Here is a 25909-nt window from a genome sequence, read left to right on the forward strand (position 1 = left end):
ATTTATGGCTCTCCCAAGCTGACTGCAGAGTCTTGGCCTGTCAATCAACTAGAAGCCCTTCATGTGTCTCACAAACTGAAGAGACCCAAATAAGTTATATCTAGGGCATAAAGCCTTGCAGAGGGATCTTTCTTCTGCCTTATATTAGGAGATCAGGGTTTGCAAAAGCCAAAACTTTCGAAAGAGGCCTCAGTCTGATCCTGCCATGAGTTGCCTTGTGCAGAGTGCATTCCCCAGGCAGAAAGGCAGCTACAAAGTCTGTGGCTTTTAACAAATCTTAAACTCATTCCTCTCCATTTTTATCCTAAGTAGTGCATGCTAGCCCAGAGTAACAACTCAAATCCATATACGGATGAGTATTCAAAGCGACAGGCAATACTCAGCTGTGCAGGCTGTCTGACTGCAGAGCTCATAGGCCCTGCATTATGTCCCCAGTGCAGATTTGCAGAGCACACTGGGTTGGCAGTCACATCCAACTTTTGTTTTCAATAAATCTTCTCCTTTCTGCATTCATAACAATTCAGTTGGAAATTAACAGTGAAGGCAAATCACTAGAGAGGGATGGGCAGATATTGCAAATGGGCAGTAAGAAGTACAGCATTTTCATCTGGGTAAATGGCTTTTTCATCTGTCTTGACTTTGTAGATGACAATGACTAGATTAGGAGGAAACATGATGATATTTATTTCATCTTATAATTTATTTTCCTTTGTCTTAGTCACACAGCAGATAGTGTTAGAAAACTAGTTTACAAAGAATTTCAGTACCCCTCATGACACAGTTCTTTTGCTTTTCTATACCTGTCAACACAACTCAATTTGTTAGATGCTCCTTGAATTTCTTGTTACTGCCACAGTGAGGCCTGCATATACTTAAAATGCTACTTTTTGTTTTGCAAGGCTAAGCACAAAGCAAGCAACAGCTCCTGCCATGAGCCTCAAATTAGTTGCTACTATCTTCTTTCCCAGCTCACGATCAGAGATATAATCCATGAGTAAATTGCTTCCTGCCTCTGCAGTGTGTGTGTGTCAGAACAGAGACCTAAATTCTTGCCCTGGCATGCTGCTTTAGCCAAGAGGCCAGCTTGTCCAGCAGGCTTCATTTCTGATCTGTACAGGAGGAAGTATCAGGAGGATGACCTCCTCTCAGCTTATCTGTGGCATATCTGTGCAAATCTCTCCATAGAAAATAGAAGAGTTTTCTGATATAGATTTGTGTACCTTGAATTTATGACTTAGCTGTCAAAATAATTGAAGCACACCTGTGAAAGCTGGGAACACTTTCACTTTGTAACAGCCAGTCAGGAAATGGGAATGGCTTCATTGACTTAACACAGTTTAAAAGAAGAAAGACAAACTGAGTTATCGTCATGATTTTAATCTTCAAAGTGACTAAAAATTTACCTTAGACTCCAAAATCTCTCTCTCTTCCCATCCCATCCCCTCCACCCCCTTCTGTGTTGGAATTGCAGAAAACCAATTCTGGACAGTTTTCAAAAGGGACAGACAATGAATGGAATGCTCCAGCTGAAATGACAGTTGGGAAGCCCTCCAGAAGGTGCCATGCACTTCACAGACACTATTTTGCATCCTGAGTTGTGGTCATAACCCTCCCATTCAAGCCCTGACTCATGTGTCTCTTGTTGACACTGCCAAAGCCCAGAAGTTGCATTTAGACATTTCTAACTGGGTGCTGATGTCTGACTTCTTTCTCCCAGCATAATTGGACTTAATAATGAGAGCAAGCACCAGACTAGACACCTGCATTCACTTTTGCTGAGCACTTGAATCTCATTAAAGGTCTTAGCGAAAGAGATGTTAAATCAGTCTGAAAAGCATCTGATCACATATCCCTGGAGTTTTGCTTTCTGAAATGTGTATGTGGTTAAAAGAACATTCTCCTTATGTAGTGAATTACGAAAGTTAAGGTTTGGCTTACCTGGGTGGTTTAAAAGCAGTGCACTTAGTAATGTAGTACCTTAAGCAAGTCTTTTAGGGTCAGATTTTTAAAACATTTTGGTCTTCTAAAGATAACAATAAAAGCCAGAAGACCAACTGAGATTTCTGAAGCCTCCTGATTTACATGGAAATGAGTGTGATTTTTAAGATTTAGGTCTTTGAGAATTGATGGAAACCCAGTCGAATTCATGATATTGACTGGGATGAGTTGTGTGCTAGACACTTGCTCCCTTTCGAGCTTCATTTTCTCATCTATAAAATAAGAATTATTAGTCTGCCTTTCATCCACCGTGGGATCTTTTGTCTGTTTTGGCTGTGATCCCATAAGAAACACTGGGGACAAAGAATGACTTAAATGTATGCCAAATGACCTATTGAGCCAGAGGGAGAAGGGTGTCTAAAACACAAAAGTCAGGCTATCCATTAAATGTTCACAGAAATAAGATGACCTTCAGAAAAAAAACCCATAAATTTTTAAATCAGCAATAGAAAAAGTGAAGATCAATTCAAAAACTTTAATGGAAATGAACATTATTTCTCTTATTTTGGCAGCTGCTGCATCTGATGTTATTGCATTTCATTAGCAGGATTACAGATAACATTTCAGATGTGCAACATAATAAAAGAAAAGGCAGCAAATCTATTGAGATGTAGCTTGAAGCAGAACTGGCCCTTTCTGCTCTCTGGGATATTGTTCCCGGCTGAGATTTACAGGGCTCTAACAGTGCATCACAAATGACATCTTATGTAAACAATCAGAGAACAAATGTGAGATGCTATTTAAATGCCTCATTAAGAAAAGAAAATTTCATAGCTAGATTCTTTGCTTTTCTTGCTTTTGCAGTAGATTTAATTGACAGACCTAAATGAGAAACAACAAAATTTGTTTACCAGAATTGCCTATTATTATTTAGAATGGGTTTTATATTAGGGCCTATGGCTCAACTGAGAAAAGGGTAGTGCAAGGCCCTGTAGAGGTAATCCAGGCCCTAGAGAATATCTAGTCTCATGTAAAATGAAGAATTAAAGCATACTGAACTATTAATATTAAGATGCTAATGTAGTTTTGGTTTTTAAACAGCTTCTACATCAGTTTAAATGAGGGTATTACATTTTTTTGCTGAAGGACAGTTAGACTTCCAACAGTAACTTGGTGTTCACCACCAGACTCGTGTGGGTTTAATGTTCATTCAAGGAACTCAAGACACTACAAACCCCAGCAGGTTTTCATGATTGTGAAAAGAATCTCATGTCCATTAAAAGAACTGATGCCTGTTGATTATAGCAGGGTCAAGACCATTTCTGGCCTTTAAATGTGCTCTGCATCTCTATCAGGATTTTCATAGGAGTCCCTGTGCTTTTGGACACCAAAGTTGGGCAGATGGTTTTACAAAAGGATCCAGCAGTTTCTCCTATGAGGAACTGCATGAATTGGGTCTGCATTAAATGTCCCAGGAACTTCTTGTGAAAGAAAGCAAACAGGCTCTAGATAACAGAAAGGAAGAGAATCTCCCATGCCAGAATGAGAGGAAAGGTTCTGGAAGAGGAAGCTTTCCTTCTTGGAAAGCTCTGGGAGAGAAAAAAATGACAAGGTCCATGGTGTCACCTCTGCTAGGTTAGAGAAGAGGCAGCAGCTTTAGCTGCTAAGTTCAGACTTTTCACTAGGTCTTCTCTGCCTCATGGCTTCACTGGCTGTGCTTCTGAAGCCCCCAGCTTCCACAGGGCCGACAGGAGGTATGACATAAAAAGTATCTGCAGTTCTGGAGGTAGGATCAGGGAAGCAGAACAAAAGCAAGGGAGGCTGTTGAAACCTGAATGTGAAGGATGTCACCCTGTGATGATGACTTGTTTTGCGTTTGTTTTCATGTGGGTTCTCTCTTGTATTTGTAGCCTGTTTATTTTTTTGTTTTGGCATGGGGGGAAATAAGCTCTAGGAACAATCAAAATTAGAAATCTTTCAAGTGAAACCTGATATTTGCCACTGCTTCAAGTTAATAAAAGCAATGCATCAAAGACAAGAAGCTGAACAAATGATTCACAATAAAAATAATGTAGTAGAGGGGAGTTCCACCTCTTTCTAAATTGCCTTCAAATTGCAGTGATATTGAATATATTTGCTGGAAATGATTCACCATAGAAATAATTGATATGTGAATTATACTGGATCTGCAGCTCATTCACAAATTGTGCTCATGTGGGCTCCTCTTGCCCACTGCCTGGCTCTGATTGCTGCTAATGGATGTTAGGTACTTTAGTGCATCTACCTCTGTATTCCAGCTTGGTTATTTCCAGTCTCCCAAGCATGCTGCACCAACTGACATTAAATTGAAACTAATTCCTATGCCCACCAATGAGTCTCAAAGTTTTCAATGAAGGACCAAAACACCTCATCTCCTCTCTGCTGAAAGAGGGACACAGCCATCTCTTGATCCCTCAAAAGACTCTGGAAATAGAAGCTACCCAATGTTTCACCTACTACCTTCCTTTTCTCATTATTTTGATATCTTTTTTGAATGTTTGAAAATAAGGAAACATACACAAATAGATGGGGTCCTTGAAAGTGTAGAAAGCTTCGCAGTATCTAGCTAAGAGAGGATAGGGACTTCTCTGGAATTTGCTCATCTTTAGGAGAACAAGCTAGTTTTTCCTGGAGATAACCCCTGTACCCATTAGGTAAGAGCAATGGTTGCTGTATTGCCATGTAGAAGGCTAGCAACACATTACTTAGTTTGGCCATTGCCAAGAACTGTCATAATTTATACTGAGATGACTGCATGGCAGCACCTTGGTTGAAGGAACATTTTTGATCTCTTAAAAAAGAAACAACAAAACAAAACACTGAGGTTTTGAGGTTGTGTCATAAAACTTCAATTTCAAATCGAGGAACTCTAAACAAGCACACTGGATTCACTACTCGCTAGATGCCTTGATATAAGGCAGGCTTTGAATGTGACAATGTATAGACACATTTCCTATGTGATCTGAACAAGATTTACCACATAAAGGTGCAGGCATTGAAGCCCAGGGGAAGGGTGGCTGTTTCTATATATACTTTGCTCCATTGTGGTTATAGATAAACTGTTTAATTATTAAGCATACACCTTGGAAAGTCTTAACTTTTCCTTCATCTCTTTTATTATTGCTTTTGCAATGACATATGTTGGATGCAGGTTTAAGGCTGCAATCTAGACACTAGTCACTTTCAATGCACATTTATATTCCGACTTCTTTTTGGGGGTAATATGGCTCATACTTTTGATTTCCTGTCAAAATGAATATAGGAGCTGCAATGTTTTCCAATCAAGATTTCCAGCTCAGAAAGCTAAGTCATGCCTAGCATCAGTTAACAAGACTCGATTTTCTTCTTTAGGCAGGCAAACGTAGCTTCCATAGCCTGGCAACCAGAAGTTACCAAAGCTTCTAAGTAAAGAAAGTTTATAACCTAAATTATTCCATAAATGTGGTTAGAAAGAAAATGTGGAGATAGAAAAATTAAAAAGAGAACTGTACATGAAAAATCAGAGGCTGAAAAAGAACCAATATTTCAGTCATGAAACACAATACTAGTTTTTTTTCTGTGTTTAAAATATACAACCTCACATTCTCCATAAACAACTCTGAATTCTGAAACAGAAGCCCTAGTTCTACAGCATCAAAAATATTTCTGAAAAATTTCAGACAATTCTGCTTGCAAATAAGAAGGCCTAGCTCAAAAAAACGTTTACTGAATTTTTGGCACTGAAGTAGAACAAAGAGAAGGTTATGCCAGTAATTTATTTGCTTTGAACAATGCATATTGTTCTGTTTAAGTACATACAAAAGGGAAGACAGTATTTTTTTATATTCTGCCATTAGAGCACAAGTTTTTGTTCACAGTCTAGATGAATTGTGGCTATAACATTTACAGAGGAAAAGTAGTAGAGGTGTTCAAAAGCCATTAAGTGTTTGCTGTATATAATGGGATGAAATCTCATCCCTCAAGTAGGAGAATGAACATATTCACCTAGCACTATCGCCATAACCAAGTCCTACAGTGATCATGACTGTGTAAGTGTGGAAAAGCAATTTTAAGCATGTTACACTTATGTCTACATGGCTGCCTCACGGTTGATGTGCAGACAGCCTGCCTGGGTTCATCTCCTACTGGGAGAGCTTTGGATGGTGTGTCCTGTGCTCTCCATGTGGGCTAGAGCATCATCCACAGCATGCACAAGAGGTGACCTAGAATCAAACATATTTGCTGTTTATTTAAGGAAAATTATTTGTCCTTTATTGCAGAGTTGGCATGGGAAAGGCAGTTTCCCAAACCCTGTGGCAGTGTTTCTGAGGCCCTGAAGCCTTTACTCAACCTAAGTAATATGGTGGGATGGAGAATTAAACCAGCCCAAATAATTTCTCCCAGGAAGGACACGGGAACATGACTGAGCCTCTGGCTTTCATGCTAATGTTTTATCTGCTGCCAAAGGAGGGCAGATCTGTGCTACCTTTTCTTCACTGCCTGTGGAGAAACTACAGTTTAGCCCTGGTATTAGTGGAGATTAATTTTCAATGTGGTAAATTTACCAATGAATCTATGAGAAGTTAATTTGCACTAAGGAAGAAATCACGTCAGTTCAAATGTGTTCAGCTAACTGTTGATGGCATTGGTATGGCCATTAGATAGAAAATCCACACTGCTATTGGGGTTAGTAAGGGAATGTATCCTGATTAGATTAGAGGCTAGAGAGAGTGCTATCCCCTGGACAGTCAAATAGTGAAAGAAAATCATGCTTCATTAGCAAGTTTTAGTAGCTAATTGACTAAGGAACTCTTTTAATGATACACAGCTAGAGCCTGGGGTAGGACTCTCCTCTGCCCAGTACACCTATGGTGGAGGCACAAATGAGCTTTTGAGCCATTTTGCTGTGTCAGCTCTGACTGTTGGAGCGCAGGGTACTTTCTGATGCTGGAATCAGCAGAGCCCCAAGCCTGCACGCAGTGCAGGGTATAACAGTGGCGTTGCCAGTTCTGTTCTCTGCCCCTCATGCTGTTACCTAAATGTGCTCAGCACCTGTGCTGAGCTAGTATCCAAACTAGAGTTGGGATACTGATTTCTGAAGTGAGGAGGCAATGACCTGTGTTATCAGTGTTCTGAAACACTGCCTTATCTGAAACACTGCAAGGCACAGCACTGTTTGTTCTCTCCGAACCTGGCACGGGCTGAACATGAACTAAAGATTTGAAAGAAACAAGATTTTAAAACAGGCCTTTATATCTTACTACTTGTGTTTTCTGAGGCCACAAGGATAGTCAAGTACTTGTGTTTAAATGTTCTGATTTGCTGCCTTTGAATCCCTTGTCTGGGTTAGCTACTGACATACCAGTAAAGGTATTTGAACATTTAAAGATTCAGGACAGACAGCAACTGATTTAATAAACTACCAAACATTAAACTGCATTTTTAAAAATCCCATGATAGAATATGGAAAGGCAGATAAGAGAAGGAAGGATACTTTTAGTCCCTGGAATACATATTTAGTTTGGCAAATGTATGCTCCTTAACATGCAGTTTCTCATGTTCTGCTCATTCTTTGTATGAAGGCTTCACTGACAGAGTTCAAATTTAGGAAAGAATCTTCCTTGAGTTCTCACAGTCCCCTCAACAACTATCTTTGTTTCCCTTTCCAAACCTGTATGTAGAGGCAGGAGAATCAAAGATAACTTCCAGAATACAGATCCTGGTTTGGCATAAATTACACACCTCTCTCTTAATTGGGGTTGGCATTTCAGAGCCTGAACGTAACTGTCTGCAAATACAAAGCAGACTGTGTGCTATTTTAGAGCATGGATCACAGGACACAGTCCTCCCTGGGAATCCCTGGTCAAAAGAATCCCCAAACCCGTTACACAGAGTCCAGCTTCACTGACCAACCTGCCCGCCACCCACCACCCCACTCCCCACAGTAACAATGCCGCAAAGTGCCGCAAAGGCAGCACAAAGCCCACGCTGCAGGGAGCCAGGCCGGCTGCTGTGCCCTGCTGTGCCTGATGCCCTCAGCACCTCTCACCTTCTTGCACTGACAGTCCCTTATGGGAATGATGCCTCAAGCTTGAGGCTTGTCAGAGTATGTTTACTCGTTTTTCTGTATTCTTCTCTGTGGTTGTTATTAATGAAATGAAAGGTGAGCCTCATTCCCTTTCCCTTCCCTTGCCCACGCACATTCATTTAAATGCAAATCCACATAGAAAGATCAAAATTAATTATACTTTCTACAGCAAGCTACACAGAAAATTGAAATGCACATGGCTGGATTTTTCTTTTTCTCTCTCTTTTTTTTTTTAAGTACGAAGGATAAACAATATAGAAAAAAAATAAAATACAGATCTAAACGTTGTATTCTTTCTTGCTTTTTTTCTGATGCTTTTTGCTTGTCTGAATTTCCACAGTTGCTTTCAGTGTCAAGCTGCTTCAGAAGGAAAATTGAAAGCTTAATCTGCTAGTGACATAAATTGACCTCTAAATGACAAATAATATTCTGTTTACCACTAATAAAAATTGATCTTCATTAGGAAAAACTGCTGATTCTCAAGAAACTTTTCCATTATTGCCCAATCAGAATATAGCTGAAGTCTGAGATGTTTTCTTTTTCGTGATAAAGAAAAGGCTGGGGCGGGGGGGAGGGGAAGTAGTGTTCTATTCCTCAGGTTGTTCAGGCATTTATAGAAGTTTTTTCCAATGAAATGCAATCAGATGAATTTGGTTCATCTGAGATCTTCCCTGGAAACCTTACAAATTAAACAAATCAGAGAAAATACTCAGAGAAAAAAAAAGCTGACAAAGAAAAGCTATTTGTCCCTGGGTATGGAGCCATTAAAGTCATCATCCATTTCAGTACCCTGATGAGATTTTACTGAACACTGGATTGCTCCTTTCATTGACTTCTGATAAAAAACATGGATCTAGTTCAAGACTTTGCTACAGCTCTTTAAATATTCTGATATACCACATTATAGGTCCTTCTACAAAAAAAACACCAACAGCCTGGCTAAATGATCCCGGATCCAGCAAATACCTGCCTGTCCTGGTTTTAGCTGGGATAGTTATTTTTTTCCCAGTAGCTGGTGGAGTGCTGGGTTTTGGCTTTAGTCTGAGAGCAATGCTGATAACACACCAATGTTTTAGTTGTTGCTAAGTAGCGCTTCCTCTGATCAAGCACATTTCAATGCTCATGCTCTGCCAGTGAGGAGGGGCACAAGAAGCCAGGAGGAAGAAGAGACAGGACACCAGAATGAAACTAGCCAAAGGGGTATTCCATAGCACAGCACGTCATGCCCAGGATATAAACTGGGGGGAGTGGGCCTGGGGGGACAGATCACTGCTCAGGTTGGGCTTGGTATCAGTCAGTGGGTGGAGAGCAATTGTATTGTGCATCACTTGGGTTTTCTGAATTCTTATTTATTTTCTTGTTCCCTATTATAAGTATAGTTATTGTTGATATTATTTCTATTACCACTATATTTTACTTAATTTCAAATTATTAAACTGTTCTCATCTCGATCTGTGGGTTTTACATTCTTCCAAATTCTTATCCTCCCCCTATCTTTCCCATAAGAGGGGGGGGGAAGTGGAGGGAAGTGAGAGAGAGGCTGCATGGTACTTAGTTGCCAGCCTGTTTTAAACCATGACACTTCCCAAGGCCAATCCTGTCCCCTCAAGGCTTAGTGAGAGCTGGAAGCAGCATACACTTGGTGGCCCTGCAAGCACATCTGGGCTCAGGAGCTCAGTATGATGCCAGGACAATACAGCTGTCTGGTAGCTGGAGAAGGCCTGGCTAGAGCTGGGGTCTCAGCAGTAGCCCTGAAAAAAAGAGACCCAGGTGATTGTGCTGAGTGATTTGTGGTTCAAAGCAACAAAACATCTTTAGATGTGTGGCCAAAAAGGGCCTTCTGAGTGGGACCTTCTTCCCCCAGGCTTGCTGCTGCAATTCTTAAAGTGAGCCAGCCATTCAAATTGCAGTAGTCAGTGGCTGTCATTTATTACAGTGAAGACAAAAATAGTAAGTAATAGCTTCAGATACTTTCTTTCTTGGTCTTATGGCCCAATTTAGTTTTACTGTGGTTCTTAGGTGTGTTTTGCTTACTACCATCATGCTCAGGAATCACTCAAGTGGAATGACAGCACAATAAATCTGACAGCCTTTTCTTCCAAATAAAAGCAGAAAGCAACAGCTTCAAGTTGTTTCAGCATCCCACTTTTCCTGCTGTCAGCTCAGTACACAGCAAACGGTATGCAAACCTCAATACAGCATAGGTTATAATTGTAAGCATGGCAATATCTCTATCCCCATTTTCTCAGAAGCTTTCCTGTCTAAAGACACCATCCCCACATATACTGGTACATGAATCTTTCCTAGCAACCTCTTCTTATTGCTACACAGATATAAAAACTAACGTCTGATTAAAGTGAGGGAATGCATTTCAGCCATGCTCAGTTCACATGACCAAATGCTGTTACATTTCTCAGCTAACGTGTCACATTTTGTGATCATATAAGGGATACTAGTGCTTCAGTGGTCCACAGAATTGTCCGTATTTCTGCAAATCTAAACTTTAAAACTAAAAACTAAAAAATAAAATAAAAAAAGTTTAAAATTTAAACTTGAAAACAAATTTAAACTTGCTGCTGATGAATGATTATAGTTATTTTATTGTTCATATCATCCTATTCATATCACAGTGAGTATTGCTTGTAATTATTTAAGGCTGTTTGTCATTGCAGATGCATGGGTGCTGAAATACAATGAGAAGCAAACAATTTAACTGATAACAAAATTAGCTGATCATGGAAAGTCAGTCTGCTAATTATCTACAAATTGTGTCTGTCAACTCTGTTTTGCATTTCTTACGCTTCTTACTCCCCAGAAGAATAGCTTTTGCAGGGCCACGTTCTAAGGAACACACTGAACTACCCAGTAAGAGAGGTCTTATACCTTTAAGAGAGGTGTTATACCTTTGCTGTCATACAGGTTCATGTAACTTCATAAATACTTTCTGACAAATGTGCATTTTTGTAATTTACCACAGAACAGGCAATGCGCTAAAGAATTTTTATTGAAGGCTCTTTCTGAATCCTGACAAAAATTAGACTGACCCCTTCAATGTCATAACCATTGGAAAGTATCCAGTACTTAGATTTCTTAGTTGTTAAATTTTCAAAATCTCTTGTGATATTTAAGTAGTGGAGCACACATGAAGCTCAGTTTGAATTTCTTGTGGATAGAAAGTACCTTTGGACACTTTCAAAACTGCATATGGGCTTTTAAAACTGTCCTCAGCTCCTGTGATTGACAGCCAGCTCGTTTACTGAAATTCTGGTGTAGATGCAGTGAAAAAACAAACTGTGTGAGCAGTGGGACTGGTAGAACTTGGTTTTCTGTGTATCTTTCCATAGCTGTATTGGCAGCTGGGCATGGTACAGATACTGTTGTTGTAGCTAGCATTTGTATGGTTATTTAATAGCACTGCATCATCTTTTTTATATCCAGTATTGACAGGTGATTTCATACTTGTGTATGGTCAAATTAAAGGTGGCTATCAGTTTTTATATATCCTGTCAGTTTAATTATGTTTTAATTTTTGTTTTAAATAGTCGCAAGTACAATAAATGACCCATCAAAAATTAAAAATTTTTCCTTATGTCCATTTTTTAAAAGAAATTATTAAAAGTGAACATTGAGTCATTTTCCAAGAAAATACTCTCCTATGTTGAAAAATGATGATGCTTTAAAGGGATTAGCATTAAAATGTTTTAACAGTTTTTAAGTAAACGCATGGAGTTTTTCCACAAAGTTGGAACAGATTTCCAACAGAGAAGATGGAATAAGGTAAAAGGTTTAAGACTTATCATGAATTGCTTACACTTCTGGACTAAATGAAGCCTGTACACATGGAATAAACATTGTCTGAAACATAACAGTATGAATCATAGAATTGTAGAACAATTTGACTTGAATGAATGTTCAAAGATCATCTAGTCTGCCCCTTCTGCTATGGGCAGGGACATCTTTCACTACATCAGGCTGCTAAGTGAAGAAGAATGATGCTGATGCCACTTAAAATCAAGGACTTTGTGAGGAATGGGCAAAGCTTTCAGGTGCCTAAGTGCATGAAGTTGAGGGGTGACCGTATTAAAAGACCAAGACAAACATCAGGAGAAGTCAGAAGGGTAGAAATAATCAAATAGGAGATGGAAAACCAGGATGACATTTCAATAGCTGTCCAAACACACAGCAAAGAAAGGGTCCGAAGCTGTTCTACACAAACTCATAAATCTAAGAAATGTGATGGAGGACCCACAATATTGTCTAAACATAAGAGAATATAATATTGGCTAAATAGAGCTGTTGTTTAAACCATGAAGTTTGAACCATTGTTTTATGGTCAAGTCTGTATCTGCTTTTTCAAGTGAAAACTGGTCAGTGATATAAGTGGGCTGAAATATTATTTTTGCAAATTTTTCCAAGTGTGAAATACATAGCCAAAACTATAGTCCTGATTAAGGGAACTGAACAGCTCTGCTGATCTCAAGAACTATACAGGATGTGACCTACTCAATACCATGTGACTGAGCTCTGATGCACTATCACAATGTCAGAAAGTAAATAATAATACATGTCTGATCTTAGATACAAGATAAACTCAGTGAGCCATGCTCTTGGACTGACATTAATCTCTGCAGGAGGCACCAATGGAAAGTGTTAATAAGAATAAACTGGAAAGTAAACCATACTAAAAAAAGAACCATCTGCAAAAGAGAAACTCTCCAGAGAAACCTTCCAGACTGGAAATGAGGGGAGCTTTGCCAGGTGTGGGAGTGCAGAGGAGCCTTGGAGTGCTGCATGCAACTGCATCTGTGTCTATGTTTAGTGAGTACTTGTTTACCCTATCTGGGAGCATGCACTCTCCACATGCACTTCTATACTCCTGCTGATGGCAGGTTAAGCTAATCTGCCAAATGATGCCTCTAGATATCCAAGAGAGCCATCAACCCCTTATTTTGACAGGTAGTAACGAATTAATATAGGTGATAATTAGATGCTTGGCTTCTTTTCACTATTAAAAGGAAGGAGAGCTCTTTTTCTATAGGAATGAAATGAATGTGTGTTTGCCAGAGCCAGGCTGGATTGGAATGGCTTCCCACATTGCCAAACAAAAATCCAGAGCTGTCCTAGTGAAAGCTCTGGAGGATCCCCATAGGAAACACTCAGTCACAGGAAGAAGGCAGAAAAATGCTGACAAGTGAGGCCACAGTCCCCTTGGCTTGCTGATATCAAGTGGTGAATAGGCAAATCTTTGATGTTTAGGAATGTGTGAGGTTTCCTCTCTATGAAATGAGTGTCATCAGGCTGATGAGTCTCAGATCCAAGAAATAAAGTGTGGTCACACTTCTCTCCAGAAAGCAACATTGGTTTTTGCAGGAACCCAGACAGTTAAGGTTTAGGAAGAGCCTTGCTAAAGTCTGCTGCCATAAAGACTGAAAGTGGGAAACTTTCATTTTCAGACTAAACCCGTGATATGTACAAAAAGGGATGTGTTTGGACTTTGTCCCCTACTCCATTTGCATATCGTTTCCACCTGATGTTAGCTAGTGGCCCCCCACCAATAGTAAAAGCTAGGAAGGAATATCCCAACAGCTAATTCCAAATACCTCCAGCAAAATACAGGCAACACACAAAGGATAGTCTGGAAACCAGAGAGACACAGTAGTGTGATAATAAGGTCACTGCAGACAAGCAGCGGCAAAGGCACAGTTCCATCTGTCTAAATCTTTGAGTATGCTTGAACATAATGGTGCACTGAGGCTAAAGGACTGGAAATGCGTGATGACATGCTGAAACGCACAACCTCTGTTTGCCCTTGTGAAGATTATGAGCCATACCTAAAAGCACATTGCCACAGGATCAGGTAAATTGGCTTTTATTGAAACATACTGTAATATGGGGAGGGGAGAGCTGAGGAGAAGATTCCAATTTAACGCAAGTACATTGCATTTCAGGCTCCCAAATAACTATTGATGTCTCCTGTCCTGGAGCAAATCATATCTTCCTTGACAAGTCAGACAGCTGCTCTTTCTCTATCTTCCTTTTGTTATCTTTAATAGCCATGGATTGCTGTAATACCTTGAAAAAATAATGTTTGTGACTTACTTGGTGGATATCTTGCCTCCTACCATTAGCTCTGGTTCATGGGTTCATCTAATGCCTGTTCCTGCCTACCTACAAAACTCAGACCAAATGATTTTGAAATGAGCGTGTGCTGAGTGCCACTGCACAGTGGGTACAGTGCACATTGTGTACTCCCTTTCCTCCTTACTCCCTTTCCTCCCTACTTCTGTAAGCTCCCTTTCCCCTCCAGCTGTCAGCTGGTGGGGTCAACAATCTCTCCTCATCACCCAAAATACAGTTAAGGTAGAAGCAACATCTGGAGTTCATCTGGTCCAGGCTCCTGGTCAGAGCAAGGCCAACTTTCAAGACCTGCAAGATTGCACAAGGTCTTCTCCAGCTGAAGCCTGAGTATTTCCAGGGAAGCAAATCCCACAGCTTTTTGGGTAAATGTTCCCATGTCTGTTCACAGTCATTGTGAAGAATTTTTTTTTCCATTTGTTTAAGGTACAGGAATACTGATATACAGGAATAGTAACAATTGTAAAGCAGGTCTAGAGAAAAAATGTGACTGTATTCGACCAGTTTCACATGGACTTTGAATTGAAAAGACAAAGCAAATCTTTTACAGGCTATTGATTGCCCTAAGGTGTATCAAAGGAAATAAAGAAAATGCAGTAGAAATGTCTGGGGGTGGTGATAGTGCAACTGACACATTTATTACAGAGTTTTGGCAAATACACTAATAAATAGGGTCCTCTTTATATTTCACAGTGGTGCGCACACACACCCATTTGTGTGTGTGTGTGCTGACGGGGCATTCAGCATAGAGATTGGCCCTTCCAACACTCCTGTGGGGAGAGAGGATTTCTGGTTCTGTATGTGTATTGTGCGTTCCTCCTAGCTCTCTTCTATTCTCCTTGTATAGCTGAGACTAAAAGAGAGGATTTATTTTAACCTTACATTTGTAGCAATCACCTGAAAAGAATACTAATAGAAAAAGAAATTTAGATCCCCTACCATGAAATTATCCGCCATGCTTTGTGATTTTAACAGGTCCCCAGTGGTACCCTTCCCGTGTTGGCCTGCAACTAGAACGCAGTAAGTATTCATATGGTTGAATACAGCTACCTAATGCATTACTAATCCTCTGGCAAGTTCTCCTCTTAACAATATTGCTCTCTCTATATGTGTTATTAGGTGAACTGTCAGCACTTTTTCATTAATTGATATCAATGATTAACTTATTAACTTTCTCATTAATAATGGAATCTAATGCTTTTCATAACCACTGAGTAAAAATGCTTCAGGATACAGTATACGATCAAATAATGAAGACAAGGCAGTCTGAAAACCATTTACTCACTTCCCTCACTCACTGCATTATCCCTTTCAATACTTGCTCAAGCCTCATCAGAAGATGCAACTGGCATTTTTGTCAGTACACCAGTTCTTGGTGGACATGACAGTGGGAAATGGGCTGTGTGGCATTTGTTCTGTGGGCGCAGCATTGCAGAGCTGTAGAAAACGGCAGCTCAGCACCTGGTGGAAGTTAGCACCCTCACTGACTTTCAACAACATATGTTGAAAGGGAGACACAATGCGTAAAGTGGCTGCTGGGGTTTCCCAATATCCAGCTTACTGGCTCTATTAAAAAAATTGCCATTTTATGTCTCTGTGTGCACATTCTGGATCCATCAGAACTGGAAGCAGATGCCTGAGAATACTGTGAAAATCAGTGCAGTGCTCAGATTTATACATCTGGTCTGCCGAGGTCAGGCTGCTTACAAAAGTTGTCATGGATTGTGGGCCTTTGCCCAAGAAACTGTACTCATCATGATGGTGCCACCTATAGTAAAATAGCTCGAGAATGCAAATGGTTCAGGAAAAGATACCAGTGAGAGAGACACCGCATAACACTGACTTTCCCATTAGTCTTGCAAGACAGAACAAAAAGTGCTCTAAGAAATTGTCTTTGTGATTCCATGGCATGTTTCTAATGGTCTAGATTAATAGAGGTAGCACCATAACAACTGCTATGCATTGCTGCCCAACGTCATGTCAGCCTAATGTTTTTATTATAATGAGAGCAGAATAACTCTAACAGAAATGTTACAAATTGCTAACCTGGAGAATAAGTACCAAGCCACCAAAATAAATCAGAATACAAGCTGGGCCTACACCTTGACCATTACAAGGCAGCCTGTGTGTTATGTTCAGCCTCTGAAAGAATGCCTGTTGCTCCTTCCATCTTCCCTTTCCTTTTTGTCATTACAGACGGGCCCTATTTGAAGGATTCTATTAGCATTCAAAGCCTTGCTGTTTCCTCCATCATTACATTGTATTTTACAGACCTGGGTCAGCAGGTTGGTTGGACCACAGTAAGTATGTACTTGTAGCAATCAATATGATACATCTTAATGCATAGTGTGTTTTAGCATCAAATTACTCCAGCTTCCTCAGCCTACCCTTCCCTGTGTCAAATGGTGCAATTACTTTATCAGTAGTCAAACCAGAATTAAGTGGACGGTGAGCCAAGTTATCAGTGTGCTAACTCTGACATCCAATTAAATATTAGAAGGTGGACATAACAATATTGCCTGAGGGGAAAAAAATGCATAAATTAAAACCAGTTTTAGCATATCTAGGGTTTAGATGCCTGTGCAGGACCTGTAGCCAAATGCATTAATACAGTCCAAGGCTCCTCAGCTTTGAAGTGGAAATACATTAAAAACAAAAAATGGATTTCTGGTAACCCTGTTACTAATGCAGGAAAATTATTGAATGGGAATGTCTTACTCTTTGATCACCTGAAGAACAGTTTTGAGAGAGTGGTGAGGCCAAGGATTCCAAGCAGAAGATGCCCAGCCAGGCTCAGGAGTCACAAGAATTCTGAATCTCTGTGTAAAACAGTATCATTTGCTATGGGCAGCCATGCCTGTCTGTTTTAGTTCTGCTCTCAGTTTGACTTCAGTTATTTTACTGTTAAGCAGGTGTTGGAAGGTCAGGCTGACAGGAGAGGCAACATGTTCCACTCAGATAAGGTTGTGGGGAACTCTAACCTTACAGGCTCGTCTGTGCAAGAAGGAAATGAAAGATTCAAGTCTTTCACAGCCCAACAGCAGAAGAGTTTGAAAGGACAGTGAAGGAATGGGAGACGAAGAAACCTTTCCAACATTCTGAAACAGGCATAAGGGGTGGAGCTGAAAGTAGTCTCACTACTAGTCTCACCTAGGTTTTGCTGTAGTTTGCATGTACTGTATTAGTTGGAGTAACACACAGCCCACATCTGTGTATTGGGTAATGAGATTCCCAATTTCTGCAGTGAGAAACATGAGTAAGACAGAACTACAGGTTCTGTAAGCCATTAAAGCCATTCATAGCAATGGAAAACAAACCATTAATTGTTTGCAATTCCTTTAGTTCCTTGCAAGTGTGTTTCTGCTAACTGGCATCATGGCTGTAGGACAAATGACTAGATTCTTCCCTCAGGCAGCCCACAGATCCCACCCTGCTCACATGGGGCTACAACAGGCCCACTGCCCTTCCTCAGCTGTGTCCATAGGGATAGAGCTTGTGAGTGTCAGGTCTTTAAGCAGTTTGCAAATGATATTACCGATTCTTCTCTCCAGTAGGTCACTGTGAACTAGGAAACATAAATCCCCAGGTAGTGACAGGTAGTTTGTTTCAGTGGAGTTAGAGCTGTTCACACTGTGACCTACTCATTTCAGTAGAGGTCTGTGAGCTTACCAAGGCTGAGATTTTACCCCAGTGATTCCCATACCGATTAATGCTAGCTGGGTCCTTGTTTCCCCCCCAACCCATCTCACCACCTTTCAGCCACGGAATTTCCTTGCAAAGCAAAATTGTGAGTAGTACAACCTCCTGTTTTCTACAATTAAGCAATCTGAAAGAACGTTATTTATTATCTCCTTTCCTTGTGGCTTATGTAGCCTAAGACAATAACATAACTAAAGCTTAATATCCCATTACAAATAGTGCAGTTATGACTAGGATGCTTAGTCATTTTTTTATGATTTGATCTGTGTGTACAGCAAGTTGACTTCATGAGTTTCTGAATATTCATCTTATACCATTCTGTTCTGTATTCAAAATTGTCTCCATTCTCAGTGGCAGAAATCTTCTTCCTAGCCACATCATTTAAAAAGTCAAGAGATTTTTATGATAGCTAGCTATAGCAATAAAGTTCACAGAACACTGTATTCTAACAATAGCAATTAAGAATGCATTTGTACACAGGACGTATAGTTTTACTCTTATTTTTACTGTGCTTAGAGCTCCCATTTTTCCATTTCCCTTGATGCTTTATCAGATTTATGCACATGGTGAGGGATGCTTCTGAATTAAAGGGTTGACATTTAAATAAGTGAGGCACAGAATAAAAATATTCTTATCTCATTAGCAAAATGATAACTGAGGCACAAAGGCCCACATTCAGACCTGAACTCCAAAAATAGGCACATAGAAAGACACGGCAATATGTCAGTGCTCCAGAGGTTGATACATTAGGCACGATCTGTCTAGGAGAAAACTAAGCATAGAGGTGGGTCTTATAGGGCTTTGTCACCTCACTGGAGATCACACTTGAGAACAAGACACTAGGGGTTCTGAGACTGGTTGACAAGATTTCAGCTCTAGAGGCTGGGTTGCTCTGAGGGAGGAGGAGGAGAAACTAGGGTGAGAGATTTATAGTCCTCCTCCACTGGAGCAATTGCTTGTCAATCTCTTGAGAATAAGTTACCCTTTCCTGGGGTAATGTGGATAGAAATGTAACCCCACCTGGCTCTTTTAGAAGAAAGAACACCCTCATGGCTCATTTCCAAAAAGAAATTCAGGGACAAAACAGAATCGTTTGCTTAGTATCATGGATTTTGTTAGAACTTCCTCTCTGCTCTGCCTTCTCTTTTATAAAACAAATATTACTGGAAACACATAATTTACTTTTTGCAGAAGACTCACCATTACTTTACCCTACCTGGAGGGGATAGTTGAGGTTTACTGAATGATGCTGGAGATACACTAATGAAAGTTGAGCTTATAGATCATTTCTATATACCTTTTGTAAAGATTGTACCGCCAGGAGTGTTTGAATTTCCCACCACTGGAGTAACGGGGTTTACCTTTAATCTCTGTTCAATTTTGGGCCTAAGCATGTTTGCCAGAGACATCTTCTTTTCACATATTGCAACCTATCATGTGACTTTCTGAAAACATGGCTGGCATTTTACTGCTAAGAATGCATACTGCTGCTGTAGTCCAAAGAAAAAAAGAAAAATCTTCCTGATCAAATTCAGACTTCTACTAAAGCTTCCCTCATTTGAGCAGCGATTGCAATTTCTGACTTACCAGTTTCTGTTGTCAACTTGCTACCCGGGAAGGCTACCAGAAGGATTGAAATAGAACTAAGACAACAATATGAAAACTGTGAAAAATATATTTTATCGCCAAGTCTGTGAATTTCGTAAGATTAATTCTGAAACAGTACTTCAGTAAATATTTTTTGTGACTATGATTTAAAATTAGAGATCGCTTAAACACTTTTGACTCCTGAGAGCCTTAAAATACTCAGGCTGGCAGCAGAACTGCTCCATTTCAAAGCTTCTGCTTGATTTAGAAATGTAGAGACTAATATTTATTTAAACCCAAGAACATCTTTGAAATCTGAAAATCCATGCTTTCACTAATTAGCCTGTTCCCTTCTGGATGGCAAAGTAAAATTATCATAGAATCATAGAACAGTTAGGGTTGGAAAGGACCTTAATATCATATAGTTCCACCCCCCCTGCCATGGGCAGGGACACCTCATAGTAAACCATGGCACCCAAGGCCTCGTCCAACCTGGCCTTGAACACTGCCAGGGATGGAGCATTCACAACCTCCCTGGGCAACCCATTCCAGTGCCTCACCACCCTCACAGTAAAGAACTTCTTCCTTACATGTAACTTAAACTTACCCTGTTTCAGTTCAAGCCCTTTCCCCTTGTTGTACCGCTGCAGTCCCTAATGAAGAGTCCCTCTATGTCATCCTTGCAGGTCCCGTTCAGATACCGAGTTAGACATTGTGGAAAATGATCACGCCAAGAGATCTGTGTTTTATTTATTAGTTTTGCAGTTATGTGTAGTAGGTGTACAGAGTGGGCAAGTGTATACTGTATTGAATAATTAGGTGAACCTCTCCTCTTGTGGGAAGTTTGGGTCAATATGGTTCTCCCCTCCCACTTACTGGTGCACAATTACCAGTTTTCTTCTGTCCTGTGAGTGTGAGTGGGTGGCGAATAGGGAAGGAACAAATTTTCTCTGACTGTGGCTGGCAGAGCTCATTCAGCTGGTCCTGCAAATGTAGAACAATCCCATGAAGTCAGAGGGATGAGTGTGATATGAAGCAATTAATGAGTATTGATGGGTTTGAAAAAGAGGCAGCCAAACTGCTGCAGATTGATTTTCTCCATCTTCTCTATCCTGAGGGCAGCTTCAAGCTTTCCATGGGGAACAACTTGATATGTTTCCCATAATTTGGGAAGGGAAAAAGAGACTTCAGTAACCTGTCAGTAGGATGTAGAAGTACAGACAATTATAACAGAAGAAAAAAGACAGGATTTGAGGAAATTTAAGGAGTGGGGGGGCTGGGAGTCCCAGCAAACTACTGGACCAGTGTGAAGAAGATAATGTAAGGAAACTCGTATGGTCATTGCTTTGGAAGGAATTTGGCATTAAGGTGAGAGAGAAAACAGAGGATCTGTGAGATGTGTCAGTGGAGAATGTCACTGAATGTATTTCTCAGTGACTACATATCAAAGCTTGCATTCAAATACAGCTGTGGAACAGGATCCTACAAATTGAGTAACACTTTCAGGGAATTGTGGGTACATGAAAAACTTAACAGAAGTGCCAAATAAACAGAATGTGTGATTCTGTGTAGATCTGTGACTGGCTAAAGAACAACAAAGTGTCAGAGAGAGAAAAATCCCCAAGTGGCTTTTCATTGCTAGAACTTTTGGATCAATAGATAATTTGATCATAAAAGATGATATCCAGGGAAAAAAAAAGTCACTATTTCCTCTATAGCACCTTTCACAACTACAATTGTAACACAGAGTGCCTCCATTTTATAGTTAACAGCTTATACTTGGCAGGGGTTTCTGCTTGAACACACAGTAAGTGTTTCTCTACCTTGGTACAGCTGGCCAAGTCTTGAGCTGATGCCAGTCAAATGGTATGAACTTTCAAAGCATTATAACCTTTCTCAGAGGCAAACTAAACACACACAAGATGGGTCTAACTATTTATTTGATTAAGTCTAATAATTTTCAACCTTCAGAGTTATCAGGACACAGCAGTTTGCATTTGCCTGATTTCTTGCCATGGTTTTCCTTGTTTGTGCCTTTCCTTGGGCCACATGTACTTTTGGCTCTTTGTTACTGCCCAGTGGCAGCATGAAGTCAACTGATAAGGGAAGAGAACTGTGAAACTGCCCAGCTGGCAATTGGGATTCCTCAGACGCTGTTTCTGATAAGAAAAACAGTGTTGCCATAATTTCTCTTGGTCTCTGCAACAAATGCCACTAGCTCATGATGTGTCATCTTTTCAGGCGCCAAAGAGAGTTAAAGAGCTACTTGGAAAATCGATTCTGAAGGGTGAATGCTTTAGTTGTTGTTGAACACAGTACAGGCTGGAGAACCCATGCATGTGTGTTTATAGTAATACCCTTGAGTTTTTACGAATTCAACTACAAAAAGTAAATAGAGGGAATTCAGTAAGCATAAACAGAAAAAGCTGTTTCCTTCAGTTATACACAATTTTATGTTTAAACCCTTCCTGCTACTTAAGAAACAAAGAGCTACTTGATGTAAGGTGCTTATAAGTGTAGACCCTTTCTTATTTGTATGTGGAGTAATTAGAGAGGTTGACTATTTGTTAATCTACACAGATTTGAGAAGTTTTAGTCCCTCTAGAATGTATAGGCCTGTCAAAATTATTTTGTATGGGAAATTTTTGCCCAGTCTCATACTGGGGGTAAAGAGAGCACAAAGACAAGACTGAACCAGTGTTTGGGAGACTGACACACCGACTGAACCAGTGTTTGAGAGGACCAGGCACCCCTTTGTTATTCTTTGCATAGCTTGTCTGTTGACCTTGACAAGTCACAGAATTTCTCTGTATTTCAGTTTCCAGATGTGCATCATGAAAATAATAGTATTTTCCTCTTTGCAAATTGCTTTGAGGCTTCTAGATGAAAGGCAATGTGGAAGAGCTGCTTGAGGTTATTAATAATTGCCAGGTGTTAAAAAGAACTATCTCATTTAGGTATCTACATAGCAGATGATAAATATACATTTTAAAATGATACACATTATGTGACAGATTTCAAAATGCTGTCAAAGCCCTGTAGAGATTTGGCAGCAAATCTAAACTCACATTGGTGTTTGGTTACAAACAGAACTTGAGTGCTTTGCATATATAATGTGTATAATATGTGTGTGTAAGAGAAGAGCATTAATCAATTTGCAGTTGTTTTCCATTTTGGGTAAGAAACATGAAAAGGCTTGTGCTCCCAGGGAAGAATCTTGACCAGAGTATGAAGTGGTCTGATGCCAAACCAGTGGTTTCAGACAACTCAGGAGAAGATACAAGAAGAAAGAAGCTGGGATTTCACCTCCCTTTACCCATAGGGAGCACAGGCCTGGATCAGGGACAAACAGTATCCATCACTGTTCACTCCCCACCTCCGCTATCTGGCCTGAGTCAGCTGCAATTTTCCTATAAAATCCTATAGCAAATCCATCCCTATTTCTGGTATTTGCAGTAAATATTGAGCTGCAGCCTGAAATACTATGAAAAGGGAAGTTCTGAGTGCCCCTGCTTGCACTATTTAAGTTTTTAGAATGGGTTAGCCAGTTACCTGAGAACTGGAACAAAAATCATTGAATATTTAAGCAGCCCTTAAGATTTGCACTATCTGATGCAAAAGAGCTGCTGCTGTTGCAAATTTTTGCAAACATGAAAATACAAAATTTAAAGAGCTGAAGATGTAAGAGGTGCTGCTAAAATTATGCTGTTATCTTATCCAGGTAGCTATATGGGCTTTAATGAGGTAGCAAAGCATATGAAGTAGAAATTATTCCAGAAATTAATAATGTTTCTTAATGATCATTAGCTAAGAGCACTTAGGGTTGGGATTGTAAAGGGAGTCTATGGTAGTTAGATGCAAAGTTGAATAAGATTTGGAGACTTGAGGGTGTTCAACTGCCTGTTTCTCTTGGGTTTCTCAGAAATCCCAGCTGTGCGGCATACACTCACACATAGTAATTGCCTGTCTGATATCAGTAATGCTGCTCTTTATGCAGTACCTACTGTCTCAGTCTGACCCTGGCTCAGACCTGAAACTGGTGCCTATGTCTCACATTTATCAGAGAAACTGAGCTCTGTCTGATATATAATTTATATACTGCACTTGTTTTTCCAGAGTTACCCAGGACATGCTCATGTTATTTTGTATCTCTCACTGTGCTGAGAGCTTCAGGCAATGACCAAAAGTCATTGTCCTGGCTGCAAGTGTCATCCTCATACCATGCCCTCTTCTTCCCCTGCATGAACCCAGACAACCTGTTGGCAGTGGAATAGAAAACATCACAGCCAGCACCGATGAACTGGGAAAGTGACCCTACATGGTATGGAAAGAGCTGCAGGAGGGAATGAGTATGGAAAAGACTGTATGGCCTTTCCTCAGCTCTGCTCTGCAGCTTGTCATAAATGAGATAATGTGAGATTATGCCAAAAGGCAACATGATACAAGATAGGGTATGTTGTGTGGTATTACTGAAAGGGCATGTTGTAAACTTTACAGAGAGTAATTAGCTGATGCCCTTATGTGAAGACTGCTGATCCATAGGCCATTCATTTATAAAGATTCTGTTGGAATTTTTTTCAGGCTCTGTCCATTCCACCCGCTCTGTTTATAGCTTCTTTTTGTCTTTTTCTGTATTTTTCCAAACAGTACACACAGTACTATTAACCCACATCAAAACCCTTTCCATTCCCTGTAGCAGGCCTGTTGGGATGGTACCAGGCACTATGTCAGCCAGAAAATTCACCTCACATTCCCTTAAATAATTTTAGAGAGCTCCTTTCACCTCTGCTGCATTCATATCTCCCTAAATATACCCCCTGCCTCATAAGGTCTGGAATTATAATTCCTGACCCAATTGTTACTCAGTTCAGCAAAGTGTTACTGGCATGATTATTTTAACAGGGATCATAGAATCAGAGTGGTTTGGGTTGGAAGGGACCTTAAAGCTCATCTAGTTCCAACCACCTGCCATGAACAGGGATGCCATCCACTAGAATAGGTTGCTCAAAGGCCCACTGAACCTTGCCTTAAATACAGATAGTAGAAGCATGTACAGTCTGGTTTATGAAAGATGAGATGCCTTGCTGGTTTGCGAATTGGCTATCCTGTATTGTTTTCCCATTTGTCTCATCTTCTCTTGAATGATGGAGACCCCACCTTAGCTCTCTTTTGACATATTACCAGTCTGTTTTGTTGTTTATGTAGTAGGGTTTACAGTTTACATATTACTGAATCAGTTCCCTAAGGACCTGATAACTGAGACAGTTAAAGAAGCTTGAGCTTACCGCCCTGTAATGAGCTCATGCCTGGGAGAGGTTTGATTCAAGAACATCACTTTATGCCACTAAGAAAAAGAGGTATGTAGCATACATAATGCCAGACACTGGAGAGAAGAGAAAGAAGATAAAAGAACTGGACATTATGCAAGATATACAATAGAGTGTACAGATGTGGAAAAAATAGGGAAATCTTCTGTTTTCTTTCTTCAGAGAGTTTATGATGAGCTCAGCAGTTAAATTCTGTTGGGCTATGTACACTGTAATAGCAATGTAAAGCTCCTCCAGGAAAAGATCTTTGTTTTTACTATGGACCACCGTATTTGCCTGTACCAAATACATCAAAATAATCTAGGCAGACCCACAAGATGATTAAGAAAAAGTAAATTTTTTCAAATACTGGATTCTTTTTACATTTCTACAGAAGAAAAATGCTCTGTTTTAAATAAATGCTTTTTTTTTCTTTATAAAATAATATTTCTTTTGTCCACAAACTACAATATATTATTCTTTTCAGGGTTTTCTTTAATCTTTTTTTTTTTTCATTTTTGCAAAATATATTAGCAGGATCTAGTATCTTAGTAATGTTGTAGGGTTTTTGAGCATCTGTAAAAGTGATATAATGAACGGATCCTCAACACATCTAATAACTCCCCAAGCTCAGCAATTAGTCAGCTATAGAATGAGTATGAAGGTACGAGGTAGATTTAATTGCATATATTCATTAAGAATCAATGGTAAAAGAATGGTGCTTGCCTTTGTTTCTCAGCAGTTTGAACTGATAGTAATTTTGTGTTAATTTAAGAGTACTTTCCCTTCCACCTGCTTGAACTCCTGGGATTTTTAGCAGAATTTCTCTGCCTACCCTACTGGAACTCACTTTTCATTTCTGATGAATTTAAAATCAGTGAGCTGGAGAAAGAGAGCAGAGGTTGCAGCATGGGAAATGCAACAGAGGGAAACAGAATGAAACTTACCCAAAATGTGGAAAAAAAAACCCAACCAAAAAACCCCAACCCAAAGAAAAACACTACAGCAAGCTGAATCTCATCCTGTAAACCAGAGTGCTACTGATCTTAACTATGTTCCAGCCGTGTGATGCAGTTATGACAAAGGCAAACACAGTCCTGCCAGACAGTCGCCTGCCAGACAATACCTACTTTGATTG

The 25909-nt window shown here is 40.0% G+C and overlaps 1 protein-coding gene across 2 annotated transcripts in view; it reads left to right on the plus strand.

The window, feature by feature from the left end:
- Positions 1–25909, plus strand: part of TECRL (trans-2,3-enoyl-CoA reductase like) — a 63792-nt gene that overhangs the window by 21474 nt on the left and 16409 nt on the right. Inside the window, exons 3-4 of one of the 2 annotated variants that reach the window (XM_061355271.1) lie at positions 15155–15199; positions 16376–16464. In XM_061355271.1, coding sequence (XP_061211255.1) covers positions 15155–15199; positions 16376–16464 — 134 coding nt within the window. Of the gene's footprint in view, positions 1–15154; positions 15200–16375; positions 16480–25909 lie in introns of both variants that reach the window. The other variant, XM_061355270.1, reaches the window with a different exon arrangement.

Source organism: Neopsephotus bourkii, unplaced genomic scaffold, assembly GCF_033783945.1.
Source record: "Neopsephotus bourkii isolate Nb327-2 ecotype Australia unplaced genomic scaffold, CSIRO-AGI_Nbou_v1 NB_787, whole genome shotgun sequence".
Classification (NCBI taxonomy): domain Eukaryota; kingdom Metazoa; phylum Chordata; class Aves; order Psittaciformes; family Psittacidae; genus Neopsephotus; species Neopsephotus bourkii.